The following is a 14,173-nucleotide window of genomic DNA, read 5'->3' as shown; positions in this document are numbered from 1 at the left end:
ATAACTGGGTGACACAGTCAGGAGGATACTTCCAAAATTGACAAGCAGATGTTATCCGAAGCTGTAACTGTTAGCCTACAGATAACGTTATACAGATACATATGTATGTTTGTAGCTAACTGTACGTCATGACTCTCATCGTCTCTCTGGAGCACATCAGCTGACTGACAGCGGGCTGACCCAAATTGACGCATTGCGTATGACGTTTCCACCCGGCTTGTTTTGTCTCGTTTCCTTTCATCCGCAATTCCGCAGGTCTTTCTCTGTGTGTAGCCCTAGATAGATAGCGTTATGGCCAACGTTGTGGATACCAAGCTATACGACATCCTTGGAGTTTCACCCTCCGCTTCCGAAAACGAGCTAAAGAAGGTACGTGACAGGTGTTATTATTGTTTTAAAAAAATACCACCACCACAGTGCCTACACAGACATTTTGGTGAATAATTAGACAGCAAAACTGGGTTGGTGTGGCCTTGCCAACACTGTTCAGATGCTAAGCTAACTAGCCTTGCGAGTTAGACAGTGGATATTTCTGGAGAAAATAACTTATATAATGAAAAGCTAGCTATGTCTTTCTCTGATTGACAACCTGATCTAAGGTAGCTAGACAGTTAGTTATCTGTTAGGAATTTGGTTAGATGTATTTTATACATGGGAAACTAACGTTAGGCCTTCCTTAATGCATAGAAAAGTAACATTCGTTATCCCAGACGGAGTCAGATCGTTGCTAGACGATGCGCTGCAGATTGCTGCTCGAAGTTAGCTGCAGTGGCTAGCTGGCTTAACGTTAGCGCGAGGAAACAAATCTGTCAGCGTAGAACCATAGAGGTACTAGTTAGGCTATGTGTTAGCTAGCCGGTTAGTACATACGATCAGAATTTCTGGTTAGACTATTAGCTAGCTGGAAGATTTTCAGATTCACAAAGTGTTGGTATTGCGGCAGCAGCAGTGTAAAGCTACGCAGTTAGAAAAATGTTGGCCCTATAATAGCCAGAGACAGTAACTGATGTAGTTGTCTCTTTTGTGTGCAGGCATACCGCAAGTTGGCCAAAGAGTACCACCCTGATAAGAACCCAGATGCCGGGGACAAGGTAAGAGACAGGTGGTTATACACACATGTGACACAGCACACAACGAATCACAAATTAAATCAAATCAAATTTATTTATATAGCCCTTCTTACATCAGCTGATATCCCAAAGTGCTGTACAGAAACCCAGCCTAAAACCCCAAACAGCAAGCAATGCAGGTGTAGAAGCATGCTAATCACGCCACATCAGGATCACCAGCCATGGTAGTACCATTACACAGGCCTATCTGTATTGAACAGTAACTAAGATTGATATTAATTGACTTTGGTATTACTCAAATGACCTCCTCTCGAGAGTAGGAGTGCACCTGGCTAGTCTGTAAAGGCTCCTTCTCTCTCTTGGTCTCATCTGCTTCATATACAGCACTGACTTGAGATAACTGGCAGGTGAAAGCTAATTCCTAACCAGCATGTTCTGCATCTCTCAACTGACCTGTGTAACATCAGTGCAGATGAAGGAGGAGAGGAAAGTAAACCATGTTAGACTATTGCATTGGGAGAGGAGTATCTGTGAGACAACTGCATGTGGTGATTGTTCATGCAGATTTAAAGTAAACAGTGGAACAATGTCACCTGAGGTTGTAGAATGTCTGTGGGAGGTAGTTATGATAAAGAATGGCATGTCCCTAATGGTTCACCCCTTTTTTCACAGTTTAAGGAGATCAGCTTTGCTTATGAGGTGCTGACCAATCCAGAGAAGAAGGAGCTGTATGATCGCTATGGAGAGCAGGGGCTGCGGGAGGGAGGTGGTGGAGGGGCTGGCATGGACGACATCTTCTCCCACATCTTTGGAGGGGGGCTGTTTGGCTTTATGGGGGGGCAGGGACGTGGAGGGGGAGGACGCAACGGGGGACGCAGGAGAGGAGAGGACATGGTGCACCCCCTCAAGTGAGTGACAGTTACTCTCCCTTCACTTCTCTAGTCTTCCATCCAGACATTGTTGGTTATGCCTTACCTAACCCTGCCTACCTTTCTAACACAGAGTATCACTGGAAGACCTCTACAATGGTAAAACAACCAAACTACAGCTCAGCAAGAATGTCCTGTGTGCTTCCTGCAATGGGTGAGTCTACACACTTTTAAAGAATGTATTTCATGTGAAAATCAATGTTAGTAGTTGCTGAGCTACTCCACTTTTTGAAATAAATCACATCTTTAACATGAGCTATATTGTTTAATGTGACACTTTACTCTCCTCACTTTGGTCTGTCTCCAGTGCGGGGGGTAAGGCGGGGGCGGTGCAGAAGTGTGTGGCCTGCAGAGGGAGAGGCATGAGGATCATGATCAGACAGCTGGCTCCTGGCATGGTCCAACAGATGCAGTCAGTCTGCACAGACTGCAACGGAGAGGGTAGGAAAACACACACACATTCACATAGTCTGCAATGTTATGAATACACTTTTGAAACACATTTTCTGATAGGAAACTAATCTGTTTGATGTTTTTGTATAGGGGAGGTGATCAGTGAGAAGGACCGCTGTAAGAAGTGTGAGGGTCGTAAGGTGAACAAGGAGACCAAGCTGTTGGAGGTCCATGTTGATAAAGGCATGAAACACGGCCAGAAGATCAGCTTCACAGGAGAGGCTGACCAAGCCCCAGGCACTGAGCCTGGAGACATACTACTGGTCCTACAGGAGAAGGAGCATGAGGTAATATACACACACTCGCACACACATTGTAGCAGAAAGTACTTGAAGACTTAAACTTCAAGTGAAGTGTTCGGAAATTCCTTAGATTCCTCCATGAAGATGGCCCTCAATTCACATCTTCTGAGTTTGAGACATTCCTGAAACTCTCATCCCACTTGTCATTCAGAGCAGTTGGGTCAAAGTGCTGAGAAAGTGTTACGTGTGTGTGTGTGTGTGTGTGTTGTGCAGGGGTTCCGTCGTGACGGCCATGACCTTCACATGACGCAGCGTATCGGCCTGGTGGAGGCTCTGTGTGGCTTCCAACTGGCAGTCACACACCTCGACGGACGCCAGCTCGCTGTCAAATATCCCCCCGGCAAGGTTATAGAGCCAGGTAAAACACACATCACCTCAAGTATATATCTATTTGGTCCGACCTGTATCATTAAATTGATGATTGTTTGTGTCAGGTTGTATCCGGGTGGTGAAGGGAGAGGGGATGCCTCAGTACAGGAACCCATTTGAGAAGGGAGATCTGTTCATCAAGTTTGACGTCCAGTTCCCTGAAAACAACTGGATCAGTCCTGAGAAACTCTCTGTAAGTACCTCTAAGAACCAACTGGCCTGCCTAAGGTGTCCAACCACTTAGTTCACAGTTCAGGACATCACACATTGTCTCAACCATCACTTTGTCTACATGATCGTACTGAGCAGGGTTTCCATTAGGAAAATGTAACGCCGCCGGACATTTGACTGGCAGCATTTTAATTTATCGTACATTTGAGAAATTTACCAGTCCCATATGCATTGGGTGCATAACCTAATTAGGCCATCCACCCACAGTGCTCAGAATGACAGAAATCACATTTAGATTATGGTAATTCATCTTAACAGAACATGTCGAGGATGCAATTTCGTGCCTCCTTACCGAATTCCGATGCACAATAAGACGAGTAATGAACAGCAAAATCACTAGTCTACGTCAATCTACTATCCCCCATAGTAGAACAATTTACTTTTTCTATTGGTCAGCTTGTCATTCTGTGCGAGAAAGAAATAGCCTATCCCAAACAGACTATGGGACAGTTGTGGGACGATAGATCCTAAATTCATACAACCAGTATGGTTGGCTAGGCTAGGCTAGGCTACATTTATTTTTTTCAGCAGCAGCAGCAATGAGGCTGATGCAACAGTTCAGAATGTTTAGCTTAGCATTTTTATAAACTATTATTTCTTCACATTATGAGCGCACAAGGCAGTAGGCTATGCGTGAGTGTTCATTCCATAATGCAATTAGCGGGAAAACACAGTTGTCATGATGAGATATAAATTAACATATCTGTTAGATATTTTGAGAGGGGAGATCTTTTGGCTACTGGACAATGAAAAAGTTGATTTGAAAACTAGTAGAACATGAGTGAAATAGGCTACTGGTTTCAATGTTACAGTGGGGGAAAAAAGTATTTGATCCCCTGCTGATTTTGTACGTTTGCCCACTTAAAGATATGATCAGTCTATAATTTTAATAGTAGGTTTATTTGAACAGTGAGAGACGGAATAACAAAAAAATCCAGAAAAATGCATGTAAAAAATGTTATAAAATGATTTGCATTTTAATGAGGGAAATAAGTATTTGACCCCTCTGCAAAACATGACTTAGTACTTGGTGGCAAAACCCTTGTTGGCAATCACAGAGGTCAGACGTTTCTTGTAGTTGGCCACCAGGTTTGCACACATCTCAGGAGGGATTTTGTCCCACTCCTCTTTGCAGATTTTCTCCAAGTCATTAAGGTTTCGAGGCTGACGTTTGGCAACTCGAACCTTCAGCTCCACAGATTTTCTATGGGATTAAGGTCTGGAGACTGGCTAGGCCACTCCAGGACCTTAATGTGCTTCTCCTTTGTTGCCTTGGCCGTGTGTTTTGGGTCATTGTCATGCTGGAATACCCATCCACGACCCATTTTCAATGCCCTTGCTGAGGGAAGGAGGTTCTCACCCAAGATTTGACAGTACATGGCCCCGTCCATCATCCCTTTGATGCGGTGAAGTTGTCCTGTCCCCTTAGCAGAAAAACACCCCCAAAGCATAATGTTTCCCCCTCCATGTTTGACGGTGGAGATTGTGTTCTTGGGGTCATAGGCAGCATTCCTCCTCCTCCAAACACGGCGAGTTGAGTTGATGTCAAAGAGCTCCATTTTGGTCTCATCTGACCACAACACTTTCACCCAGTTGTCCTCTGAATCATTCAGATGTTCATTGGCAAACTTCAGACGGGCATGTATATGTATTCTTGAGCAGGGGGACCTTGCGGGTGCTGCAGGATTTCAGTCCTTCACGGCGTAGTGTGTTACCAATTGTTTTCTTGGTGACTATGGTCCCAGCTGCCTTGAGATCATTGACAAGATCCTCCCGTGTAGTTCTGGGCTGATTCCTCACCGTTCTCATGATCATTGCAACTCCACGAGGTGAGATCTTGCATGGAGCCCCAGGCCGAGGGATACTGACAGTTCTTTTGTGTTTCTTCCATTTGCGAATAATCGCACCAACTGTTGTCACCTTCTCACCAAGCTGCTTGGCGATGGTCTTGTAGCCCATTCCAGCCTTGTGTAGGTCTACAATCTTGTCTCTGACATCCTTGGAGAGCTCTTTGGTCTTGGCCATGGTGGAGAGTTTGGAATCTGATTGCTTCTGTGGACAGGTGTCTTTTTTTACAGGTAACAAGCTGCGGTTAAGAGCACTCCCTTTAAAACCTGTTGGGGCTAGGGGGCAGTATTGAGAATACCTCAGAAGCTATTAACAGATGTGGATAGAAAACACTCTGAATATTCTAAAACTATTTGAATGGTGTCTGTAAGTATGACAGAACTCATATGGCAGTCAAAACCCTGAGACAAATTCTTACAGAAAGTGGATATCTGATGTGTTGAATTACTTTTAAGCCTATGCCATTGAAACACACAGGGACTTATTAATCATTGAGCACTTCCTACGCCATCCACTAGATGTCACCAGTCTTTACAAAGTGGTTTGAGTCTTCTACTGTGAAAACTGACCGAACAAGAGACTTGGAAAGTTGGTCATAATCGGATGGCCTATACTACTCTGGCACACGAGTGCATGTTTGGGTACTCTCGTTCCAATACGTTTTAAAAGAGAATGCAATCGTCCGCCTTGAATATTATTGAAGTTCTGATTGAAAAAGGCCCTAATGATTTATGCTATACAACGTTTGACATGTTTGAACGAACGTAAATATATTTTTTTCCCTCTTTGGTGAAGACAAGTCCGGCGGGTGACGTTCATGTTTTTGAGTAGCCTACAGGACGCGCTAATAACACGGAGCTTTTTGGACATAAATTATGAGCTTTTTCGAACAAAACTACATTTGTTATGGACCTGGGATTCCTGGAAGTGCCTTCTGATAAAGATAATCAAAGGTAAGGGAATATTTACATAGAATTTTGATTTTAGATCTCTCCAACATGGCACCTAGTCTGTATCGCCAAGCCTTTTTTTCTGAGCACAGGACCTCGTTTATTGCAAAGTGTGATTTCCCAGTAAAGTTACTTTTAAATCTGGCAATGCGGTTGCGTTCACGAGATGTTAATCTATAATTCTTTGAATGACAATATAATATTTTACCAATGGTTTCGAATAGTAATTATTTAATTTGTTGTGCTGATTGACTGGCGGTATTGGAGGGAAAATATTTTCTCAACATCAACGCCATTGTAAAATGCTGTTTTTGGATATAAATATGAACTTGATAGAACAAAAAATTCATATATTGTCTAACATAATGTCCTAGGAGTGTCATCTGATGAAGATTGTCAAAGGTTAGTGCATAATTTTAGCTGGTTTTCTGCTTTTGGTGACGCCTGTCTTTGCATTGACAAAACATTACACACAGCTATTTTCAATGTACTGTCCTAACATAATCTAACTTTATGCTTTCGCCGTAAAGCCTTTTTGAAATCGGACAACGGGGTTAGATTAAGGAGATGTTTATCTTTCAAAGGGTGTAAGATAGTTGTATGTTTGAGAAATTTGAATTATGACATTTAACTTCTCTAGAGCCAGTGGGACGATTTCGTCCCACCTACGTAACAGCCAGTGAAATCCCGTGGCGCGTTATTCAAATACCTTAGAAATGCTATTACTTCAATTTCTCAAACATATGACTATTTTACACCATTTTAAAGACAAGACTCTCGTTAATCTAACCACACTGTCCGATTTCAAAAAGGCTTTACAACGAAAACAAAACATTAGATTATGTCAGCAGAGTACCCAGCCAGAAATAATCAGACACCCATTTTTCAAGCTAGCATATAATGTCACAAAAACCCAGAAGACAGCTAAATGCAGCACTAACCTTTGATGATCTTCATCAGATGACAACCCTAGGACATTATGTTATACAATACATGCATGTTTTGTTCAATCAAGTTCATATTTATATCAAAAACCAGCTTTTTACATTTGCATGTGACGTTCAGAACTAGCAAACTTCCGGTGAATTTACAAAAAATTGACTAAATTACTCACGATAAACGTTCACAAAAAGCATAACAATTATTTTAAGAATTATAGATACAGAACTCCTCTATACACTCGATATGTCCGATTTTAAAATAGCTTTTCGGTGAAAGCACATTTTGCAATATTCTAAGTAGATAGCCCGGCATCACAGGGCTAGCTATTTAGACACCCAGCAAGTTTAGCCTTCACCAAACTCCGATTTATTATTAGAAAAGTTTGATTACCTTTGGTGTTCTTCGTCAGAATGCACTCCCAGGACTTCTACTTAAATAACAAATGTTGGTTTGGTCCCAAATAATCCATTGTTATATCCAAATAGCGGCGTTTTGTTCATGCGTTCAAGACACTATCCGAAAGGGTAAATAAGGGTGACGAGCATGGCGCATTTCGTGACAAAAAAATTCTAAATATTCCATTACCGTACTTCGAAGCATGTCAACCGCTGTTTAAAATCAATTTTTATGCCATTTTTCTCATAAAAAAGCGATGATATTCCGACCGGGAATGCGTGTATACGTACAAAGAGAGAGAAAATAAAAACATCTCGTGCACGAGCCTGAGTCTCAGAGTACTCTGACCAGTCACTATCCAAATGTGATAATGTGTTTCAGCCTGGGGCTGCCTCGATATCATTCAGCTTTTTCCCGGGCTCTGAGAGCCTATGGGAGCCGTAGGAAGTGTCACGTTACAGCAAAGATCCTCAGTCTTCAATAAACAAAGACAAGAAGAACAAGATCTTGTCAGAGAGGGCACTTCCTGTAAGGAATCTTCTCAGGTTTTTGCCTGCCATATGAGTTCTGTTATACTCACAGACACCATTCAAACAGTTTTAGAAACTTTAGGGTGTTTTCTATCCAAAGCCAATAATTATATGCATATTCTAGTTACTGGGCAGGAGTAGTAACCAGATTAAATCGGGTACGTTTTTTATCCGGCCGTGTCAATACTGCCCCCTACCCCCAACAGGTTAATTGTTTTCAAATTTGGCGCCCTTGATATTTCACCTGCTGTTGATAGGGTGTACCAGGGGTGGGACGCTTTATAACATTTTTGACATGCGTTTTTCTGGATATTTTTGTTGTTATTCTGTCTCTCACTGTTCAAATAAACATACCATTAAAATGATAAACTGATCCTTTCTTTGTCAGTGGGCAAACGTACAAAATCAGCAGGGGATCAAATACTTTTTTCCCCCACTGTATATGGAAGTCATTATAAAATAATTACCTCCACGTTTGGTCATATTTTGGCTAGGGATAGACCTTTTTGGACTGTTGGAGTACTTTCAAATCGGTGAATTTATCTGTATGTCAACACTGCGCCAAATGCCTAATTTATCATAACCATTATAGATAACGAATCCTAATTGCTAAATTGTCTCATTCAGTCAATAAAAAAATGGTGCCATTTAAGTAATTTATTGAAACTGTCATTTCAACGAATAAAACAAAACAAAAATGTACCCCCTTTTTCTTCCCAATTTCATTATATCCAATTGATTGTCATCCAATTACGATCTTGTTTCATTGCTGCAACTCCCCAATGGGCTCAGGAGAGGCAAAGGTCGAGTCATGCGTCCAGCAAAACATGAACCCACCAAACCACGCTTCTTTAACACCCGCCCGCTTAACCCGGAAGCCAGCTGCACCAATGTGTCAGAGGAAACACTGTTGGACTGACAACTGAGTCAGCCTGCAGGTGTCCGGCCCACCACAAGGAGTCGCTAGAGTGCGTTGTGCCAAGTAAAGCCCCCCGTTCAAACCCTCCCCTAACCCGGACGATGCTGGGCCAATTGTGTGCCGCCTCGTGTCTCCTGGTCACGGCCGACTGTGACACAGCTTTAGTGACGCATCAGCACTTAAACCTGAGAAAAATCCAACCAGGAAGTGGGAAATCTGAGGCGTGTAGTTTTTTTAAGTGATTCCCTATCCAATATACAGTGTCTGTGGGGTCATATTGCACTTCCCAAGGCTTCCACTAGATGTCAACAGTCTTTAGAACGTTGTTTCAGGCTTCTACTGTTATTGGGGAGAGAATGAGAGCATATGGAGTCAGGTATCTGAAAAAAAGGTATGAGCTCAGTAACGCGCACGGCCTTGGGAGCGAGCTGAGTTGATCTTCATTCCTAAAGAGAAAGGTATTGTCCGGTTGGAATTTTATTGAAGATTCATGATAAAAACATCCTAAAGATTGATTCTATACATCGTTTGACATGTTTCTACAAACTGTAGTATAGTAGTTTTTTGACGTTTTGTCTGGACTTAGTAAGCGCGCACCTTGCATTTGGAATAGTGAACCTAAGGCGCAAACAAAATGGAGGTATTTGGACATAAAAATGAACTTTATCGAACAAAACAAACATTTACTGTGGAACTGGGATTCCTGGGAGTGCATTCTGATGAAGATCATCAAAGGTAAGTGTATATTTATAATGCTTTTTCTGACTTTTTTGACTGCACAACATGGCGGGTATCTGTATAGCTTCTTTTGGTGTCTGAGCGCTGTACTCAGATTATTGCAAAGTGTGCTTTCGCCGTGAAGCTTTTTTGAAATCTGACACATCGGTTGCATTAAGGAGAAGTGTATCTTTAATTCTGTGCATAACACTGCACTTTCACTGGCTGTTGTCAAATCGATCCCGCTAAAGGGATTTGATCCGTAAGAAATTTTAAAAAGGGTTTATTTACAACCTCTGGGGCATAACATGTTGGGAAAAGTGATATAGGAGAGTCTGACCCCTAACTTGAGTTCAGTCTTCGCCAATGAGAACCAAGAAGGGCCTAGAAATGTCCTTCATGACTGTGAAAGGCCTCAATTCTAGGCTGTAGAAAATCCAATATCCATCTTATTAGATCAGAACAGGATGGATCAACAGTGATTCATATTACTGGTCTGCATCCTAAAAAAAGGATAGTTGTGTTTTGCTGCATAACACACTTACATTATTTGTCTGCCCATATGATGTGGGATCATCGTCAGGTTATTAGATATGTAAGTTTTAGTAACAAAATAACACCATGGTTGTAATAACACTTTAAACAGGTAGTTTGTAAATGTGTAGAATGTGTTTGTTTTGGTTCCACACTGATAAGTTCACTTATGTAAATTAGACAGTCACAGAGGATTTTTCTTCTGAATAACTGGTCAGGACATAGCACTTTCCATTCAGCTTCAGGCAACGTTGATGTAAGGCTTGATCCCACCTGTAGTAACTACTTCTATTTGTCACTCCCATTGTTGCTTATCTATTGTTCACTAGATATATCAATGTAATAACACACAAGACGTTGTTGAAAAACCGAATGCTTCCCACCTCTAGATCACATAACTAGATGTGAGCTGGAGGTGATCCCAACGCTGCCACCAATATAGCGGAATAAAGTGAAAGCTGCAATAGGGACTCTAACCAGGGCTCATACGTGGAAAAGTGAGCTCTAATGGCCATTGCCATGAAAGTCTAGCCAATAATGCTGGCATATGCCTTGTTACAATAGCCTAAGTATATAACGTGATTGACACGATTGTAATAATCATCATGAAACAGCCTTGGAAGTGCCATAACTGTAAGCCAACATAATTCATTATTTTACATTAACCTGTTTAGCTGCATTGATACGGTTTAATTGATCATAGTCCAGATTCGTTATAGTTGCAAATACTACACAGTTTCACCAGGGGAATTTAAACCAAACAGATTTGTTTTACAGGTCGTCTTTCCCAACATTTATATATTCATCAAATCTGACAAATACAGCTTTTTACTCCAATTATTAAGTGAAAACATGCATAGAAATCAGCATTGGCATTAACGTAAGGCTGCTATTATAAGTATTTCGGTGACAACCTGGTTGATTAACAATATTGGGTTGTAAACATGTTTATATATATATATATATATATATATATATATATATATATATATATATATATAAATAATTTGTCCTATTTAGCTGGCTTGCTGTTGGTAGCAAATTTGTCCTGGGATATAAACATTGAGTTATTTTACCTGAAATGCACAAGGTCCTCTACTCCGACAATTAATCCACACATAAAACGGTCAACCAAATCGTTTCTAGTCCTCTCCTCCTAGGCTTTTTCTTCTCTTGACTTTATATTGCGATTGGCAACTTTCATAAATTAGGTGCGTTACTGCCACTGATCTCGTTCATTTTTCAGTCACCCATGTGGGTATAACCAATGAGGAGATGGCACGTGGGTACCTGCTTCTATAAACCAATGGGGAGATGGGAGAGGCAGGACTTGCAGCGCGATCTGCGTCAGACATAGAACTGACTTCTATTTTAGCCCTTGGCAACGCAGACGCCCGTTGGCGCGCGAAAGCAGTGTGGGTGCAATAATTGAATAACATAGATTTCTAAATTTAATTTGCAACTCTCGCGGTGTAGTCAGCCTGTTAGCTTCCTTTATGGACACGCGGCAAATGCCTTTTAACGTGGCATAAACACAACCAGTCATGATGTTTTCATCTGATTTTCAAACAATCACATAAAGGTGATTCAGTCTATAACACAACAAAATGTGGAAAAAGGTAGCATGTGAGTACTTTCTGAAGGCACTGTATATGCACTTGAATGGGAAGTGCACTTCAATTACCAGTTGAGAAATAAAAATAGTACCTATTTTTAATGGTGGCTATCATAACAGTTTTTAACATGTGAATTCATTTAGAATTGTTGTGCAATGATTGGGCTTATAAAAGCACGTTTCACTCCAGCAGCAACAGGAGCTGTAGCAGCCGCTCTTGCACCGTCTGACCAATTTTCTGCATAAACTTGGCTCTGTATCTGTATGCTGTGCGTGTGTAAATAATAATCTTGAAACTAACAAAAATACACCCGCAAATATAAGTACACAAAATTATGCAAATTAACCTATAGACCGATTTACATTTTTGTATCATCCAAAAGACGGCTATTACCGGCTAACCTGGTACTGAGATATGCAGAATGTGTGTTTTTTCTGTGTTTTTAGGAGTTGGAGGATCTGCTGCCTGGGCGTGCGGAGGTTCCAGTTATCTCATCGGAGGCGGAAGAGGTTGACCTTCAGGACTGTGAGGTCAGAGGTCAGGGGTCAGCGGGGGCCAGGAGAGAGGCCTACAACGACAGCTCTGATGAGGAGGGTGGACCACATGGCCCAGGGGTACAGTGTGCCCACCAGTAGACTGAATACATACACACCCTTCTCTCGCTGGTCTGTGTGCCCATCTGTTGAGTACTCGGAGGGAAGGGCACCCCTCCACTGCCCCACCCCCAGGTCCCATCAGGACCCTCCATCCTCTTCATTCCTCCATCAGCCAATCAGTGTGTGTGTTTGAGTGTGGTCAGCAGGCTGTGATGGATGTTTACTGGCCATTTGACATCTTAGGTTTGTAGGCTCTACATCTGTCTGGAAACGTTGTCATTTGGGAACCTTGTGTACAAAATGAAAATATTGTCTAGTGAAATTATTAATTTATCTTCTAACAGGCTTCAGTGTCGTAGTCTAGGCTTAGTCACACACCAGCGCATGCTGAAAACACATTTAACACAGACCTACCATAGCCCCTGGTCTACACGGCGGCCTGCTGAGCCACACAGAAAGCTATTGTATTGCTTCCTGTAAGCTCAAACCATCGCCGAGGCACCTCGGGACTACCTGTTTAAGATTTCTCTCCACCAATCAAATAGCTTCAATCTTTAGGCTTATTTACATTTGTCAGAAAACAACATGTTTCTCTTCTGTGTGAGGATTGTGCTTTTGCGCATGCGTGCGTGTGACCACAGAGCTTGTGTCTTGAGTAGCATACTCTAAACTGAGTGAGTGTGTGTGTGTGATTTAGTAGCTGGGTGTGTGTGAGCTGCTGTAGAATATTCTGGCTTCTCTGCTCATAGCGGTGTGTGTTCTGTGTGTATCACCAGTGTGAGTGGAGACCTCGTTTATGTTCAATTAAAGATAAAAAGATTTGAATGTGTTGAACTTCTCTCCCACCTTGACCATGTAACATTTAGCCCCTGACCCCTGCCCTCTGACCTGTGCATTATACACAACTTTCCATGCCAGTACAACTGTCACACATGCCATCTCAACTTCCATTCCCTTAGCTCTGTAAATACCAACCCCAGCCCCTGTACACGGTCACATCTCAATACTCTACAGTTGCCTCCTTCCCTCCTATCCAAATTCCTGTTCTTCATCTGCACTGATGGGACAAGACATCATGGTCAGTTGGCACAAATGTTTTGGAACACTACCTGGAAAAACAATAATTTCCTGTTTCAACATTTTGCATTAGTGTGCACTATTGAACATGAGCCAGGTGATAGCAGGATGGCGTTACTAGGCCACACATGGATTTCCTTTCTCATGTCGTTCTGTCAGATCAGTACAGATGGAGTGGATAGGAGGCTACTTTAAACTGTAGAGATGTAGTAATCTGACTGTCACTGTATATATGCTATATAGGCCACTGGAGGGACACGCTACAGACAGGGGCTTTATTTAGTAAATGATGTTATTATTGTTAATGATGCTCATGTTTGTCAGGATGACAATTAAACTGTATAATAAACTGTATAATCAGCTCTGTTTTTGTGTTCATCCACTTACCATCAGGCTACAGTATAAGCTAATGACAGAAGAAGCCAGAAATGGCTAGTGTGGCTTGTAAACGGGGTGGGTAGTAGTGTAGTGTGACAGATTGAGGGGGGAACAGCCGGGGCGGGACTTTAACCAGCAAATACTTATCAGATTTCTAGTGAGACAGATGTGTAGTAATAGCAAAATTAGCTTGCGCTGGTGGCTAGCCTGAGTGAGTCAGCAGTGTCGTTTGGCTCTGCACTGTGGAGTCTCACTGGACCCAGCAGCTCCTTGAAGCCTGCTGTATTCCTGGGAGGAGGGAGAGCAAAAGGGAAAG

General features: G+C 42.1%; 1 protein-coding gene across 1 annotated transcript; it reads left to right on the top strand.

The window, feature by feature from the left end:
• Nucleotides 1-72: 72 nt before the first annotated feature.
• On the top strand, nucleotides 73-13,841 carry dnaja2b (DnaJ heat shock protein family (Hsp40) member A2b). Its single transcript, XM_014148459.2, has 9 exons — nucleotides 73-369; nucleotides 1,032-1,091; nucleotides 1,743-1,978; nucleotides 2,073-2,153; nucleotides 2,307-2,440; nucleotides 2,543-2,739; nucleotides 2,968-3,112; nucleotides 3,189-3,316; nucleotides 12,253-13,841. Exons 1-9 carry the CDS (start codon nucleotides 292-294, stop codon nucleotides 12,439-12,441), a joined length of 1,248 nt encoding a protein of 415 aa, XP_014003934.1. The 5' UTR covers nucleotides 73-291; the 3' UTR covers nucleotides 12,442-13,841.
• The last annotated feature ends 332 nt before the right edge of the window (nucleotides 13,842-14,173 follow it).

The sequence above is a fragment of the Salmo salar genome, chromosome ssa16 (genome assembly GCF_905237065.1).
Source record: "Salmo salar chromosome ssa16, Ssal_v3.1, whole genome shotgun sequence".
Classification (NCBI taxonomy): Eukaryota; Metazoa; Chordata; class Actinopteri; order Salmoniformes; family Salmonidae; genus Salmo; species Salmo salar.
This window is presented reverse-complemented; position numbering and strand designations above follow the sequence as displayed.

Bases quoted from the DNA above. Each gene is read 5' to 3' on its own strand.
- dnaja2b (XM_014148459.2), top strand. From the start codon at position 292: ATGGCCAACGTTGTGGATACCAAGCTATACGACATCCTTGGAGTTTCA. The intron at 2,154-2,306 runs GTGAGTCTACAC...GTCTGTCTCCAG, and splicing joins CTGTGTGCTTCCTGCAATGG to TGCGGGGGGTAAGGCGGGGG. The intron at 3,113-3,188 runs GTAAAACACACA...TGTTTGTGTCAG, and splicing joins CGGCAAGGTTATAGAGCCAG to GTTGTATCCGGGTGGTGAAG.